Here is a 16,860-nt window from a genome sequence, read left to right on the forward strand (position 1 = left end):
AGGGCGGGGGGGGGGGGGTGGACACAGGTGTCCTGAGAGCAAGAGAAATGCATCATCTCTTGGGACACCTTCCAGAATGTCTGCCCATTCCCCGGGACATCCGAACCTTTGGCTCCCTGATGTCCGGGAACAGACAGCAAAGGGGCAGCAATGGCAGCACCTATGGTAGAACTTTCCATTCTTACAATCAGCCACAGCTGGTGCCCTGTCGCTCCCATCACATTGGACTGTTCGCTGTCCTCCAGCTTGCCAACCTCAGCTCCAGAACTCCCCTGCTCTAGCAAGCCGTCCTGGGTTCATCACGCTCCAAGTTTGTGGCCTGATCCCTCCCTTGGATCACGCTTGTTTAACGCTGACAACATCCCTGTGCATCAGCCCCGTTGTGCTCTGATGTCTCACGGCCTACCCTCTGTCTGGGCGCTGGGTCTCTCCATTTCCAGCATACTGCATGGTTTGGCATTTTAAACGGCTCCCTCTACACCCCCTCCCAAATGAAGTGACGTATTTCTGTCTACCATGTCCTTCAGTGAATGCACCTGTCATATGGAGATACATGGGCTCTGGAAGCCAGCTGCCTGGTTCAAACGCTAACCTTCCTCCAGCAAATCTGCTAAGCCTCAGCTTCCCATGGTTAAAATGGAAATTTCTCCAAGTCACAACTTTTTCCCTTGAGATGGGAATCAGTAATCCCTAACTCACAGGGCTGTTGTGAGGATTAAATGATATAATATATATAAAATGTTTCACATGCTGACTGGCCACCTAGGAAGCCCTTAGTAATTGACATGGACATATATGATTTAATACTACTCTGTTTCTTTTAATATTAGATTATTTTATCCTCTTAACTAGGTAAGTACCATTATTATCTTCCTTGCACAGGAGGGATTAAGTAACTTGCCCAAGTTCAGACATCTATTGAGAGAGGTTTGACTCTAAATCTGAATCCAGAACCTGCCTCCAGGTTCTCTTAAAATGGTGAATGATTGGCTCTCTCTTACTCTTCATTTTGGCCAAGAGCTGATGAAGTATTTACACTTCAAATGGTTTACCCAAACAAAGGGATAAACAGAGAGTTGAGAAGTCAACACAGGTGTAATTAGGGAGATTATCTGCTGTTGGTAGGACTCTCCCAGATGTCAACAAAATAGGCTCTGGAATAGAATGGATGCTGGTAGTAAACTTGAGAGCAAGCCATGCCTTGGAAGATAACGAATCACTGTTCAAGGAAGGGAGTAATAGTGTAATTAATTCAACACATGGGTAAATAGTAATTTAGGTTTAGATTTAGAATCTATTTAATGCCCATATTGGTTCGAGTGGAAATGTTTAACACTTCAACCAGTTGGCGCAACCATACCGTAAAGATCACATCTATTAGGAAAACTTACCCGCACCTGTCCGTGTCCTTCTTCCCACCTTCATGCCAGAGGTGATGCTACACTTTCACAAGGGGGGGGGGGCGCCCACTAAATTTCATGTCTTCCATATACCTTCTTGGTAATTTGAGGTCAAGAAAGAAAACTCAGCACATTTTTTTCTTAGAACACATCCAAAGTGATTGCTCGAGGGGTATAATGACATCCCTGGCTTGTCGTTCTGTGCAGTGTAGTGGAATGGTCATCCGGAAGCTCCTTTGAGCAAGCTTCCCTTGAGCTCAGTTTTGTCACAGAAAGCATGAGGAACTCCCAAATTCAAAATCTCTTTCCTTTCTAGATTGTTCTGGGCTACTGAAGAAATGTGCAAACTAATAGAGAATGAAGGAATAATAGAAGTGAGTTGTGCATAGAGTCCTTCTGAACCAATAGGTCAACATTCCCAGTTAATGAAAAGTTGCTGCCAGATCAGAAGTTGTTTAGATTACATGTGGAACATGCAAACCAGAGGCGTATATAAATAAAATAATTTGAGGGGTGCCTGGGTGGCTCAGTTGGTTAGGCATCCGACTTTTGGTTTTGGCTCAGGTCATGATCTCAGGGTCTTGAGATCAAGCCCTGTGTTGTGTTCCCTGTTCAGCAGGGAGTCTGCTTGAAGATTCTTTCCTCTGCCCCTTCCCACAATAGTAGGCTCATGCACTCTCTCTCTCAAATAAATAAATCTTTAAAAATAATTTGAATTTCTTTCTTTTTTTTTAGATTTTATTTACTTGGGGGGGAACAAGCAGGGAGGAAGGGTAGGGGCAGAGGGAGAAGCAGACTCTCCACTGAGCACGGAGCCCCATCGATGTGGGGCTTGATCCCAGAACTCTAGGATCGTGACCTGAGCCGAAGGCAGACGCTTAACCAGCTAAGCCCCCCGGGCGCCATTGAGAGCCCACTTTCTCAATCACCACTTCCCTGCGCTCCTGTCCACCTGGGAGGAGAATCAGTAGTAGCTCTAAGGCACTTCAGGCAATCTCCTTAGGTGGGGAATTGGTGAAGAGTGAACTGAGTACAAATATAAAGGCAAAAACTATCAGTCCATGTGCTTCCCCTGGTCAATTAGATCATTCCTGAGCCCTGTGGACTCCGGCAGTGACTGTCCAGCTGCTTTCTGCATAAGCATCTACCGGGGAAGTTGGAAGCAGTAGGTGTCTGGATCCTGCTGGGGCTCTAGTACTGTATTAGCTGGCGGCTGTTGGTGTTTGGTGGGTGACAGTTTGATCCCTCACCATGAAGTTTGCTGGTAATGCTGGTGCCGGCAGCAGCCCGCACACTGCTGCTTGGAGAGCACTCGGGCTGCTGTGGAGGGAATGCTAGCTCTCCATGATCTTCCGCTTAGGGCCATGGGACCCGTCCTCCAGTGGATAGCTTGTTAGAAACCTAACCACCGTTGCCCTGCGTCCTGCAGGAAGGCCTCCAACACTGTGCTGCTAGACCGGGAACCAGTGTATCATTGATTAAAAACATGGATCTCAGCATTAGGGTAGACCTGTATTTGAAACTCAGTTTTGACATTTAATAGCTGTGCAAACCTTTCTGAGTGTTAGTTTTACCATTTATAAAATAAGGACTGATATAATCACCCACTCCATAATATCATCCTAATGATGAATAAATAAGATGATTTAAAAAACAATTACAACATACAAGATCTTCCTCAACTTATGATGGAGTTACATCCCGATAGACCCATCGTTAAGTTGAAAATATCGTTAAGTCAAAATGCGTTGAATGCACCCAACCCACCAAACATCGTAGCTTGGCCTAGGCTGCCTTAGATGTGCTCAGAACACTTACGTTAGCCTACAACTGGGCAAATCATCTCACACAGCCTATTTTATACTGAAGTGTGGAATGTCTACTGTAATTTATTGAATATTGTACTTAAAGTGAAAAACAGAATGTTGTATGGTACAGAAGGATTATAAGTGTGTCAGCTGTTTACCCTCCTGGCCGTGTGGCTGCCTGGAAGCTGTGGCCACCACTGCCCGGCATCCTGAGAGAGGACCATACCACACATACCACTAGCCCAGGAAAAGGTCAAATTTCAAAACTGGAAGTATGATTCTACTGAATGTGTATTGCTTTCACGGCGTCGTAAAGTTAAAAAATCCTAAGTCAAATCACTGTAAGTCAGGAGCTGTCTGTCTTCTATTGGTGGTAATTTTATTTTAAATATTGAGAGCTGATGGAAAAACTTTGTGGCTCTCCTTTACCTGGCTCTATCACAGAAGCTGTTAAACCATATGCTTCTTTGATTTCAAGTCTCCCTGGATTGTAACATCATCAAATTCATAACTTTTGGAGAGAAAGAGAAAACACCAGCACACTGAACCACTTACAAAGCACATCTTGATTTCAGGGGTGAAACTATGAAAAATTCTCTCTGAGAATGATATAAATGGGATTTATCGAGTCTGAAATGTACCTGATCAAAAGGACTTTGCTTTGTTATTTCACCAGAATCACAGCCAAAGGAATTGAGTCTACGTGAAGATTTTGTCCTTGTTGTTCCTCTAGGAAAGTCTTTGCCGTGCCCTAGCCCACACTGTCTCACACTCTGCAGTGTAGCAGAAAGAACACAAGCTCTTCCTGTTTGTGGGTACTTTCTCTAGATGAGCCTCAGTTGTCCTATACATAAAATGGGATCCTTCCCATTTCATAGTGTCGTTGTGAGAATTACATGGGAAAACATCGACAGAAAACGAGCTGCTTATATCTTGTCTGCAGCTTCTTGCTTTCACACAAAGACTGTGAGCGACAGGAATCACAGCTCCATGACTTGTACCTGAAGGAAATGGCAGGGATGACACGGAACATCTCTGGATTTTAAAACACGTAGACCACTGAGAATTCTCAGCCTGTGTACTTAGCAGCACTCACTGCGTAATGAACACGAACGTGATAAGCTGGCTGTGAAGCCCCACAGGAAGTATGCTCCCGGCTCAGACGTGGCCTAGAGAATATGTCTCCGGAAGGGTCTCACTGGGATGGGCAGGAAAGGGGCTCCTCTGATGAACTGATGATGTCATCGAGGCTCTGAGAGGTCACAGCAAGCGCGGGAAATGGCATTCCAGCTCTTCCTAAAGAGTCAGACTTTTCATTGACTTGTTCAACTGTTATTTTTTCAAGTGCCTCCTGTGGGCGAGGCACTGTGCTGGGCTGTGTATACACTGGTGGATAACAGAGACGTGTGACCCTTGTCCCATGGAGCGTGGACTTTAAAGGGGGCAGGGCGAGAGGCAATGAACAAGAAAACAAATGAACATAGAATTATATATAAATTGGGATACGTGCCATGAAGGAAAAGAGCCAGACGCAGAAAATAACAGCAGAATGTGGGATGATCCAGGAAAGCTTCTCAGGGGGGCTGGCGTCTAAGCTGGAAGACCAAGAGAAGGTTATTTTAAGCAGAAGGAACAGCATATATGAAGCCTCTGAGGTGGGTGGGGCATGCTTTAGACCTGAAGAAAGGGCATTGGGAAGGAGCACAGGAACCCAAGGGACAGTCTGTTCTCAAACAACTGATATGTTTATTATTTCGGTCATATGTTGAAGGGAATCCAAAAGAAAAATTGTAATCTGACCAGACATTTGCACTTCCAGGAACATGAAGGAGATGGGATATGCGAGGAACACACAGGGGGAGTTCGTCCTCTTTTTCTTCTCCTGGTGCTGCATGCTAACGCCCTACTCTTGTTGTCTCTGCTACCTCTTCCAGAGGTAAGTGCACCAGGCTGGCTTTCTCCTGCTGGTACTTTCTTCATCCCAGCTGCGCACAGAGTCTTTGGCTATGGCTCTTGGATCCAATCATCCTGGAAATAGTGAGTTAAGAGCCCAGCAGAGTACGAGTAGTTTTTCCCCACTCACCGGGAATTTTGAAATAGTTTTTTTTTTTTAGCTTCTCATCGATGGCCCAGTTCTCCTAAAACTGGGCATTTCTTTTTTATTTTTTAAAGATTTTATTTATTCATTTGACAGAGAGACAGCCAGCGAGAGAGGGAACACAAGTGGGGGAGTGGGAGAGGAAAAAGCAGGCTTTCAGCAAAGGAGCCCGTTGTGGGGCTCGATCGCATAACGCCGGGATCACACCCTGAGCCGAAGGCAGACGCTTAACGACTGTGCCACCCATTCACCCCAAAACTGGGCATTTCTTAATAGGTGCTATGGTCTGAATGTTTATGTCCCCCTTACGTTCATATGTGAGGTCTTAATGCCCGATGTGATTGTATCAGGAGGTGGGGCCTTTGGGAGGTGTTTAGATATTGAGGGTGGAGCCCTCATAAATGGGATTAGTGCCCTTATAAATGAGGCCCCAGAGAGTTGCTGGCGCCTCCCACTGCGTGAGGACACAGAGAGAAGCTGTGGGCCATGAACCAGGAAGAGGGCCCTCACTAGAATATGACCATGCCAGCACCTTGACCCTGGGCTCCTCAGCGTCCGGGCTGTGAGAAATAAATTTCCGTTATTTATGAACTGTCCACACTGTGGTACTTTGTTGTAGCAGCCTGGGTGGTCCAACACAACAGGTACTGGATACAAAAAGGTCTACTAGAGAAAATAAATTTGGGAGATCTTGGCGTGGGGTTGGTGGTAAACAAAAATTATTTCAGGACTTCCTAGAGCCTTTCATTGTCTTGAGTTTCTTCAAATATTGTAATGGATGTTTGTATTTCTGTTATTATATTCTGTTATTCCTTTAAAATAAGATATTGAAAAAAGATGCAATTTATTCTAACGTATGCCAGAATCAAGATCCATAGCATTAGACAGTTAGTAGTGCCAAGCAAACATATATTATGATAGAAGGAATGAATGGAATAGGATGTAATCTAGGACATCAAAGGCAGTCATATTTGTATGAGTTTGGAATTAATTCCCTTCAGAAATAAACTACGTAAGTCGTGGTCGGTAATACATACCAGGGAGTGTGTGAATGCAAAGGAACCTCTCCTGTGACTGGAATCATGGCTACATTTGGGAGAATGGGTAGTTTGAGGGAGAGTCTATACATCCGTGCCCTCCTTGAAGACACTATGAGCTGGAGAGACAGGGAGATGGCATTGTTAAGAGCGAGGTGAAGTTGAGCCTAGCCATATGGTCAGCGCCACAGCCGGGCAAGCCTGTCAGGGGCAGGCACGCTTGCAGTGCGGGCGAGAGGGAATTGTCCTGTGAGAACCACATACACTCGGCCCTGAGGAAATGAGGACAGAGGGCTGTGGGCCAGAGTCTGCTCTGTGACTGACACTTGTGCTGATCGGAGCCAACACTGGATGTTGAATCATGTCCACGCGAAGTTGATTAGGATGGATGGGAGCCTTCTAATGCCCTAAAAACATTCAGTGCAGGGCAAACCATACTCATCCAAAGTGCCATACACAAGATTGGCTTCTGTTTTGCAATGTTTGTGACTAAATGTATTCAACTGAGCAGAGGCATGTAAATAGATCTTCCAAGAACGTCCTCTTTTCCTAACCACTCTCCATCCCAGATGTCTCCCTATAGCTGCCATTTATCCATTAAAATAATATGTTGGCTACATTAAAATATCAAGCTTTCCGGATTAAATGGAAAACAGCATTAACTTGAGATGTGTGACTTGGCCTGTGCAGACCACGCACCTTGCTGCTATGATTGCATTAGAATTTGCTAACGATATTGGTGAGAAGACATTGCCATCAGCTTCCTGTTTGATCAGCAGGGCTTGCGCACAGGGTTATTACAGGAGACTTGGGTGTTGATCATTTGTCCATTCCCCTATCATGCTATCTTTCTGCATGCAACGCTGATGGAAGTGCAGCCAGATAATTGGAAAACTACCAATGGCATATGCATAACTGGGCTTTCCAAACCAAGTTGCTTTCTGGGAGTAATACATGCGTATTGATTTTGATGCCATCCATTCAGAGTTCTAACATAAAAGCAGGAGAAAGATTCTAACTCACTTGAGTTCTGTTTTGTCCCATAGTACCCCACCCCCCACCCACTGTGCTAGACATGGCCCTTTCATAACAAATCGCTAACCCCCAAGATTCTCAAGCTAACTTAATGGGCTTAGCATCATTAGTGAATTAGTCTCTCTCACTCGTGAACACACATAATCACACACATACATTATAATCTTTTAATGTTCTGCTGGAAGGATTACTTGAAATTTTTGCACAAAAGAATAATTATCACAGTTATGGTTATATTATAATATATACAAATGACCTTAATGTCATGTAAAAATGTATATCCTTAGGAAAACTCTTGCTTTAAATCCTAGTAGCAAAATTGATATTGTGAAACGAGGTATTTTATGACAAAATAATGGATTAATTTCCTCACAATGCCCCATAAACAGTTGCTAAAATTAAATCATCCATTCACTAGTGACAATGATTTAAAATATCTTGCCTCAATATATTTTGTTATATTAGAGTATGTAATGTCTAGTATAGTTTCCTAGAGATTTGGACTATTTTATTTCATATATAAGGTAGCAATGAATTTTTTTTTTTGGCAGCAAAATCTAGCTTTTCTTCCTATACTTAGAATTTTGACATAAATGGTCTTCAGAGGGTGGAGCATGTTATTATATTCCAGTTTTCTCCTCTGATTTCTAAGGTATCTTCTTAGAAGGAGACCCAAGGAAGGAAATAGTTTGGTATGAAGTATGGCCTTGGCTGATGCTCTCATTTTAGGATATAATTTGGAATAATAAATTGTGTCTGGTGTTTTGATTGGATGCCAGAGCATTCCTGGGTGGTGAAAATGTGTCTCCTCTTATGAAAACATTTTCTTTCTGGTCAAGAAGCTGTCTCCCGTTCTTTCTTGTTTATAAAGTCCTTGTGGGTCTTTGTAACTTTGGTTTTAGCAGGCGCTACCCAACTGACCTCGCATGAATAGCATATCCAATTCTATACTTATGTCTGAACAAAAATATTTAAAACTCAGCAGCATATAAAGCAGATTCAGGCCAAGTGTATCATTTAATCAGTACACAGCCACACATGAAAATCTGGGATTCCCATTTGAGTCTATATAATTCTCTGGTTCCAAAAAGGAAAAAAAATCCAACTTATTCCGAGTCTGAGACCTGATTCACATGTCACCAAATGCAGCAGTCTGTCTACGGTATAGTGGGCCTATGAATTGGAGACGATAATTAATACAGCCGATAAATCCTTTGAGAAGATGCTCCGGAAACTTTCAGAAAAGTACATCTTCTTTCTAAGTTATTAAAGCTGTGCTTTTTCGTATGGCATTTCTCATGTAGACGTTTAAGATTATTGGTCTTGAATGTTCTATTGAGCATGTCTTTTTTTCTGGCTGTTCTGTGTGGCTTATGAAAGTACTGGTTAGGAGCAATAATAATGAAAATTTAGGCTAGGGTTCTCCACTTATTCTTTATTCCCAACCTGGAATCTGGGAGTTTATTGCTGTTTTACTTTGAATTATTCAACTCAGCTCATGTTTATAAAGCACCAGCTGTACATTCAGTCCTTAGTGATGTGAGGAGCTCCCAAAGGCATTCAGAACTTGGTCTCTGTTTGGGAATTACAGTAAAGCTGGGAGGCAAGACTCACTCACATTAAACAACCAAGCGATCGTCCCTGTAATGCGGTGTCAATGCATATTATATAGTGACCCTCATTCTCTATGCGTGAAACACGGACCACCAGCATCAGCATCACCTGGAAGGTTGCTAGAAATGTGTTCTGCATGCATTAAAGTTTAAGAAATTCTCATAAAAAGGAAAAACAGTGAGCTCCAGGGAAGGCTAGCTCAGGGGGAGGTCGGTGTGGACTGGAATTGTGGGGGAAGACTGTATACAGAACAACAGAGGTAAGAGGGTAGGATCTAAGTAATTTGGACCCATTTGCCTTAAACTGTCCCTGGCATGAAAGCCACACCCCAGGAATGCTTGTTTAAAATGCTGATTCCCGAAACTCTCTCCCCACCCTTTATGAATGAAAGTCTGTGGGGTGGGCCCGAGGAAAATATATTCTTACCAAGCTCCCCAGGAAACTTTCTAAACGAAGTTTGAGAATCACATGTGCAGATGAAAGGGAATGCCTTCAAGGTAGGGGATAGTTTGCATGCCGAAGCCACGCCAGGCATAATCTGATAGTAGGTTTAACTCTTTCCCAAATTGCAATTCCTGTGTGTTATCCTCAGTCAAGTCTTCCCTTAAGTTGGTTGGCTGTTATGGCCCCCTCTGGGTCTTAAGTTAGTACCACCTGAAGGAATGAAAGGACCGGCTAAGTCCATATTTTGGAGCTGTAGTGACATGGGGAGAGGGTAAGGGGTTGGCAGACTTCATTGAAGAGCAACGGAAGATAATCAGTTGGTCTGAAGACAAAATCCATGGAGTAACAGAGCAGGTATACATGTCTTGAGTCTTCAGAATCATTCATTTATTTGTTCATTCGATATGCATTTTTGAACACCTACTGTGTGCCTGGAACTGCTCACATGACTCTCTTCTTGGCTTCATTGAGGTTCATGGAGAAAATGACACAATTCTTCCAGTAGTTATCCAACCTGGGACTTGATGCTCAGCAAATCTTTCACTCATGTCTGAGTGGCTCAAAGTTTCAATCCCTGACAGCAGTTCAAAAATTTAATTATTTTCATTAAGCTACCATTCCCTCACTCCTTGCCCTTGTATTCATTAAAATATGGAGCAGAATTTCGTCTGATTCCTGCTCTTTTGTTCCAGGGTTTTCTATTTCTTTTCCCATTTTTCTTTCTCAAAGAAAAATGTGCCTTGGGTATTTTGAGTTAACATGGCTACAATCAATAAAAAACAAACAAACAAAAAACAAAAAGTGGGTAAATGCATGAGTGAGCATTTCTTACCCAAGGAAACCCATTTGGCCCACACATACATGAGATGACCAGAGCTTGAAATGCCCATTTTGCCCCGAATCCCATCCCCTATGTTTCTTTGGGGACTTTGCTCCCATCCCTGTCATATCTGCATTTTCAACCTCTCCCACTCCAGTGGCTCCTTCTCCTTGAGTCTTTACCATCCCTAAATCAGCAGATTTCTCTTCTGTTGCCCTGAATGCTATTCTTTCTCTTGGCTTCTCTTTCTTGGAAGCCCAACTGCATTGCCTATTTTCTCACGGTCTCTACAGTCCCCTTCTCCCTGCATCCTGGCTTCTATCTCAAAACTCCAACCTTCCAACTCTTAATGTTAAGGTCATGTTTCTAGCTGCAGTGGAAATCATTGTAAATAGCAATAATGAGACTAACTGCAACTTCAGGTTGTTGTGGGGATAGACTGAGTTCGTGATTATAAGAGCTTAGAGCAATGACTGGTGGATTGTGAACCCTCCATAATTGTTAGCTGATCGATCCCTTACAAAAGGAAAACGATGACAAAAGCCATCATCATCCATGATGGCTACCAAAGAAAGGCACAGTGCGTAAGGCCCGTGGCAGACAGATTAAAACTCTAACTTAAAAGCATACTACAAAGGTCCACTAAAAGGGTCTTCTTAGTGATGTGAAAATGAATTCTCTTTACTAACTATGTCCAGATCTCTGCCTTTTGGGGACGTGATAGAATGGTATTTCTTGGCCTCCTGTGGTTGGTAGGGCTCTGAGCCCAGCAGCGGCCAATGAGTTGTGAGCAGAGGTGATGCATATTTTTCTGGACCAAGCTTTGAGTTGTTGGTACAAGACTGTCCAGAGAGCTCTTTTCTCTCTGCCAAAAGGTTTCAGGTAATGGCTGCTCTATCAACTGGGCTTCTTGGCTCTCTAGACAAATGACATGAAGGTTCAGTGCCTTTCATTTATACGACTTGGTGAATTAGCAAAGATTACTAGATTTAGTATACATACAGTCATAGGGGGTGCCTGGGTGGCTCAGTCAGTTAAGCGTCTGCCTTTGGCTCAGGTCAGGATCCCAGGGTCCTGGGATCAAGCCCCGAGTCAGGTTCCCTGCTCAGCAGGGAGTCTGCTTCTCCCTCTTCCTCTGGCCCCCCTCCTCGCTCATGCTCACTTTCTCTCTCTCTCTCAAATAAATAAATAAAATCTATTTTAAAAAAAGTCATAGCAATGCCTCCCCAGGATTGGGAGCAACAATTCCCTACTTCGCCGTACACTTGACCACTAGCCACAGTACCCAGCTCCCTCTACGCACGCATACATCCAGCTAGCTGGAATGTCCCAAGTTCAGAAAGAATCCTTTATTATCAGTGCAATTGGGTTGGCTGTTCCTTTCAGTTTTTATTCTAGTTTTATTTAATGACCAGTTATCATTAACTTGGTTTCTTCTTATTTGTTTAATTGGCTGCAGCTTATTTAACCTGAATATGTAGGTTGCATATTTATTTCAACAGTGTTTTTGGCCTATAATTTTCTAATAACTTGACTTTAAAACATGATGGTATTGTAGTTCAAATTTAAATGATCTGTATATTTTTCTTAAAGAAAATGTATACATACTCCATTGAAAATTTGCTTAGATAGTCACAATTTATTGGCAATATGCTCCCTATGAATTTGTGCTACTTAAAATGCTTAAAATATGAGTTAAATAGTCAGCATCGTAAGATGACCAAGCTCTTTTTAATTTATAGGACCTTTAAAATACACTTAGCCGTATTTTGTGCTTATGATGATTCAGAAAGACAAGTACTCCCATTTACCAAAAATGTCTGTAGAGACAGAGGTAGAATGAAAATTTTATGTGTAAGATTATATTTTGTTCTGTGGAATAACAATGAGCAATTAAATTATGTTGCTAGCAACAAGTTTATTACAACTTCTACATTTTGATCCTCTGTAATTTTTTTTCACTACTAAGTTCTGGACAGTGGGAAGGGTCGGTGAAATGGGTTACAGGATCTTTGGTCCTGAAACTAGAATAAAAACATTTGCAAGTGACTGACAGAAGGCCTCTTTAGTGGCCTCAGGAAGGGCTCAGTCTCTGATGTAATCTTGTTCAAAATCTCATCAGGCTTTAAGGATGTGAAGGGGTACAAAAGGAAAAAAAAGGAGATTTACCTTATGTGTCCCAGAGAAAGGTTGCAATTTCAAGCGATGCCCACAGTCGTAGGTAGGTAGTGTTCATGACTGGATGATGGATGGAAGACAGTCAGAGATTGTAAGGAGTATATGACCCATTTAAAGGCATTAAAAACAAGCAAACAAACAAATGACCCCAAACATAGCAGAACAGGCCTGCAGGCTGAATTCAGTGCACGGTCGGCACTCTAGGAATGTTGGCTTTGGTTCAGCATTAATACTCAGTTTCTAAGAAGTTGAAAACGGGGTGCATGTAATCTTGCTGGAGATAGATGCTAAGATCTACTCATTCTTGATCCTAAGACTCCCGAAATGACATATTTTATTTTTCCTTGAAAAGATAAATATTGATATATTAACTTAGCTTTTTTTTCCTTCTCAATAATTTCTGTTGTCCCTGCCCTTCTTCCTTATGGTAGCTCAACCTGTAGCATTTGATACTTCTGGTAAACCAAGACGCACTTGGAATTTTGGGAAAACAATTATTTGACTGGTTTTTTTTTTTTTCCTTCTAATTTTGATTTTTCTTGGATTTTAGCAGTGATTCTGCAATTCTAGTGGCAGGTTATTGGGGATGAAGTATAACTGGGATTGGAGACTTCAGGTGAAAGCAGGTATCGGTTATCTTCATTTGCTCTAAGCACCTCGACACTTGCAGTTAGAAGATTAGATTTCTTGGAAGGGAAAAATAAACAAAATTGGAGATGCGTCATTCTGCCTTTTCTCTGCCATTTCCTCAATACTCTATCACCTCCTTCAAGCAGTGGGTCAATCCCTTGTTTTGTATTTCTGCCTCCAGAAGGTTTAACAACATTTCTGTCGTCCTTGTTTGTTCCGTACTTGGCCAAGTGAACACTAATCCTTCTGGTTTGTGCTGCTCCTTCATAATTCAATGACTTAGACATTTGGATCAAGGTCCTTTAGAATCCACCTTCATCAGAGAAATCCTTTGTAGCCACACCTGCTTCTTCAGATTGCCTTCCTTTCCTGTTTTCCCCTTTGACCGGATTTTATTTGGCTCTCAGAAATTCGCTTGATTATGGACTCCCATCTGTAGAGTGTAATGTCCATAGTCACATATCCATTTTTCATTCCCCCCCCAGCCCCCAGACATTTTTTAATCTGCTCACTTAAAATCAAAGGTATGTTGAAGTCTGCTCATCTAAAATCAAGGATATGTTAAATTATGATTATGCTTTTAGTTCTTTTTATTAGAATTCAAACTTACTGTCAGCCCAGCTGCTTTCTTTTGGTGTTCAAAACTTCCACTATGGGCAAGTTCTTCAGAATGAGGTCCATACTCAGTGGGACACAGTGTGGTCTGGTAGGAACAGTGGGGCTCTGCCTCTAATGAGCTGTGTGACCTTGGGCAAGTTGGTTAACCTCTCTAAGCCTCAGTAGTGTTTCTGATCTGTTAAATGCAGACAGCATCTACCTTGTGAGGTTACTGTGGCAATTGTATAAGAAATGCTTTTAGCAGAGTGCCTGTTACGATACAGAAGTTCTATAAGTGGCAGTCAATATCTTCTTTCAAGACATAAAACTTTCAGCAGAGTAAATCAGGAGTTTACCAGATGGTTCACTTTTAGCAGCCAAAGAAACTTCTAGCATCTGCTGATGAAGAGGATGATGGTGATGATGACTCCAGCTACCATTTATTGGAGCACTCACTCTGCATGACTATTTACTCCTCATAGCCCTAGAATACAAGCACTGCTCTCATTCCCATTTTATGGTGAGGGAAACTGAGGCCTAAAGAGATGAAGCAACATGCTTACAGTGGCAGAGTCTAGTTCCAAGCTGATATGTGCCCTACTTTGAGGTCTGTCCTCTGACCATTGATAACCTCATCACTTGTCTACATCAGGTCAGCTCTTGGCAAGTGTGTCCACATGATCCACCTGGAAGGTCTGTATTACACACTTAGTGACACCACATCCCTGCCCCCCTCTGTTATCCCGACCCAGTTTTCCTCCTGGTGTCTTCACTCTCTGCTCCTTGCGCCACATGTGCAGAACTGGATGCCTGTGAAGTCTCCTCATAACATTTTCCTGCAGTTTTGTATTTTCTAATATGGTTACCATTCTGTGGGGTGGAACTCCCCTTCCCTGCTTCACACTTGTCTCAATGACATCTTGATCCAATTCCACAAGTTTCTAGTCCCCTTTGGTGATGAACGGTTTCAGTTTAGTAATTAAGATTCAGTCATGCTGATTTCTCAGTTTCGGTCTGATTTGATTCAAAGCTCTCTTCTCTCAGGACAGGGAAGAATTCCCAGCATGAACCTAGAGCAGAGTGGAGGGTTGTTTTCTCTTTGCTTTTCTTTCCTTCTCTGCACTGAGGCCTTTGGGGCTGGGAGATGATGGGAGAAGAGGAAAGCAGTCTCTCATTTTGTCTCTGTGGTGAGGTTCCTCTCCCACATCTTTTGGTCACCACCAGAGCACAGTGGATGGTAGTAACAGATGGTGATCGCTAATTTTAAGTCTCACGTTAGCTGGACTGTGGTGACCAGTTGTTTGATCAAACACCAGTCCAGATGTTGCTGTAAGGGTATCTTTAAGTTGTGATTATCATTTACAATTTGTTGACTTTAAGTAAAGCAGATTGTTCTCCATGATGTGGGTGGGCCTCATCCAATCAGTTGAAGGCCTTAAGAGAAAAGACTGAGGTTTCCAAAGAAGAAATTATACCTTCAAATTGTAACACAGAAGTTCTGCCTGAGTTTCTAGACTTCAGTTCAAGACTGCAATAGCAACTCTTAACCCGAATCACCAGGCTGCTGGCTTGCCCTACATATTTTGTCCTTGCCAGCCCCAATGACCAATGAGCCAATTCCTTAAAATCAATCTTTGCTTCTCTCTCTCTCCCTCTCCCTCTCTCTTTGGAGAGATAGAATGTCTAATATTGTAGATTATGTCTCTGGAGGGAGGGGAGTGGGCATTGAGAGAAAGATCCGATTGGTTTTGTTTCTCTGGAGAATCCTGACTAATACGGTCGTGACCCCTCAAATGGAGTATATAAAAATGGGAGTTTTTATATTCCAGGAGAGGTTCAAGATGCTCCGTTTGAGATGCTACAAGATATTAGAACTTCTATCTATAGAGTTTATTTTTTTAACCCAAAGGGGAAAAAAAGTTCTGCTTCCCTAACGTTTTTTAATTTTTTGAGAAGATTTTATTTATTTATTTATTTATTTATTTATTTATTTATTTATTTATTTAAGAGAGAGAGAGCACAAATCAGGGGAAGGGCAGAGGAAGAGGGAGAAGCAGACTCCCTGCCCAACACGGGGCTCCATCCCAGGATCTTGAGATCATGATCTGAGCCGAAGGCAGACGCTTCACCGACCGAGCCACACAGGCGCCCCTCACTCATGTTTAATATGCAGATTGACACCAGCATCCTGCCTGGATCCATGTATCAGATGGCCACATTTCACGTACAAGGCTTGAGGGCTCGTGGGCAAGAAGGGGCGACAACAAAGCAAAGGGCTTGCTGGTGGTGCCTTCGTACATCCTGTGGCTTTTAGTGTATTCAGGTGCTTTTCAGTTACCTATGCAGACATTTGAAGTTAAATGTATTTATGGATAATATTACCTAATTTTAGCTAAAGCAACCCTGGTATAGTGGACAAATTGTTTCAGATGATCTTCACAAAGAATGTGTGGGTTAAGGTGAATGCTGGTAACGTAAGCGCCCCCGGACAAGGAAGCGGAAGGGCAGATACTTATCAGGCCCCTGGTGTAAGTACTTCTTTATCTCTATCTCCAGGTAAAGACGGAAAATCTGGGACATTCTAATCAGATAGGCCAAAAAGACTGCCAAAAAGTTTTTTTGAATTTTCGAGAAGGTTATTAGAATATGGAGTTATAGTCATAGTTTAGCTTACATTTGCTTTACCATGTAGTTGCTTTGTAAGTTGAGTAGTTAAACTGTAAGCATCTCCCGATCTAATTTGGTTGCTTACATCCTTTATTTTCTGATATTATATAAATAGATGGGAGAAGACAAAGATTTCAAGATGATTTCCAAGTTTTCATCCTGGGTAAGTGAATGAGATGTGATGTGGAAAGTTGGGAAGTAAGGTGTGGATGATATTTTTTGGACAAGTCTGAGGTCTGAAGACCCCTAAGAAAAAAACCGAATCTTTCTCTCTCTCTCTCTCTCTCTCTCTCTCTCTCTCTCTCTCACACACACACACACACACACACACACACTAGTACACAGAGAGAGATGCTTAAAGATGCTCTTGTTCCATTTTGAAGATCTTGGGAAAAAATGGATTTGTAAATTGAAATTTCTCTAAGTGAAAATTTATTGCCACAGTATGCCAAAGCAATGCACTATGTGATGCTTGTTATCAATGCAGATATTAAGCACGTGTGCATTTCTAAGCGGTAACCCATTCTAAGGG

The 16,860-nt window shown here is 42.5% G+C and overlaps 1 protein-coding gene across 9 annotated transcripts in view; it reads left to right on the plus strand.

Moving 5' to 3' along the window:
- Positions 1-16,860, plus strand: part of LOC123797886 (uncharacterized) — a 297,452-nt gene that overhangs the window by 150,388 nt on the left and 130,204 nt on the right. For 8 of the 9 annotated variants that reach the window (XR_015725794.1, XR_015725795.1, XM_087864735.1 and 5 more), the window contains one exon: positions 5,028-5,144. The exons of the other annotated variant lie outside the window; for it this stretch is intronic. Coding sequence is in view for 6 of the 8 variants with exons in the window: in XM_087864735.1 (XP_087720861.1) it covers positions 5,028-5,144 (117 nt within the window). In the remaining 2 variants the exon portion in view is untranslated. The remainder of the gene's footprint in view (positions 1-5,027; positions 5,145-16,860) is intronic. 9 annotated transcript variants of the gene reach the window in all.

Source organism: Ursus americanus, chromosome 9 (genome assembly GCF_024610735.1).
Source record: "Ursus americanus isolate L20-20 chromosome 9, mUrsAme1.1.p, whole genome shotgun sequence".
NCBI classification, from domain to species: domain Eukaryota; kingdom Metazoa; phylum Chordata; class Mammalia; order Carnivora; family Ursidae; genus Ursus; species Ursus americanus.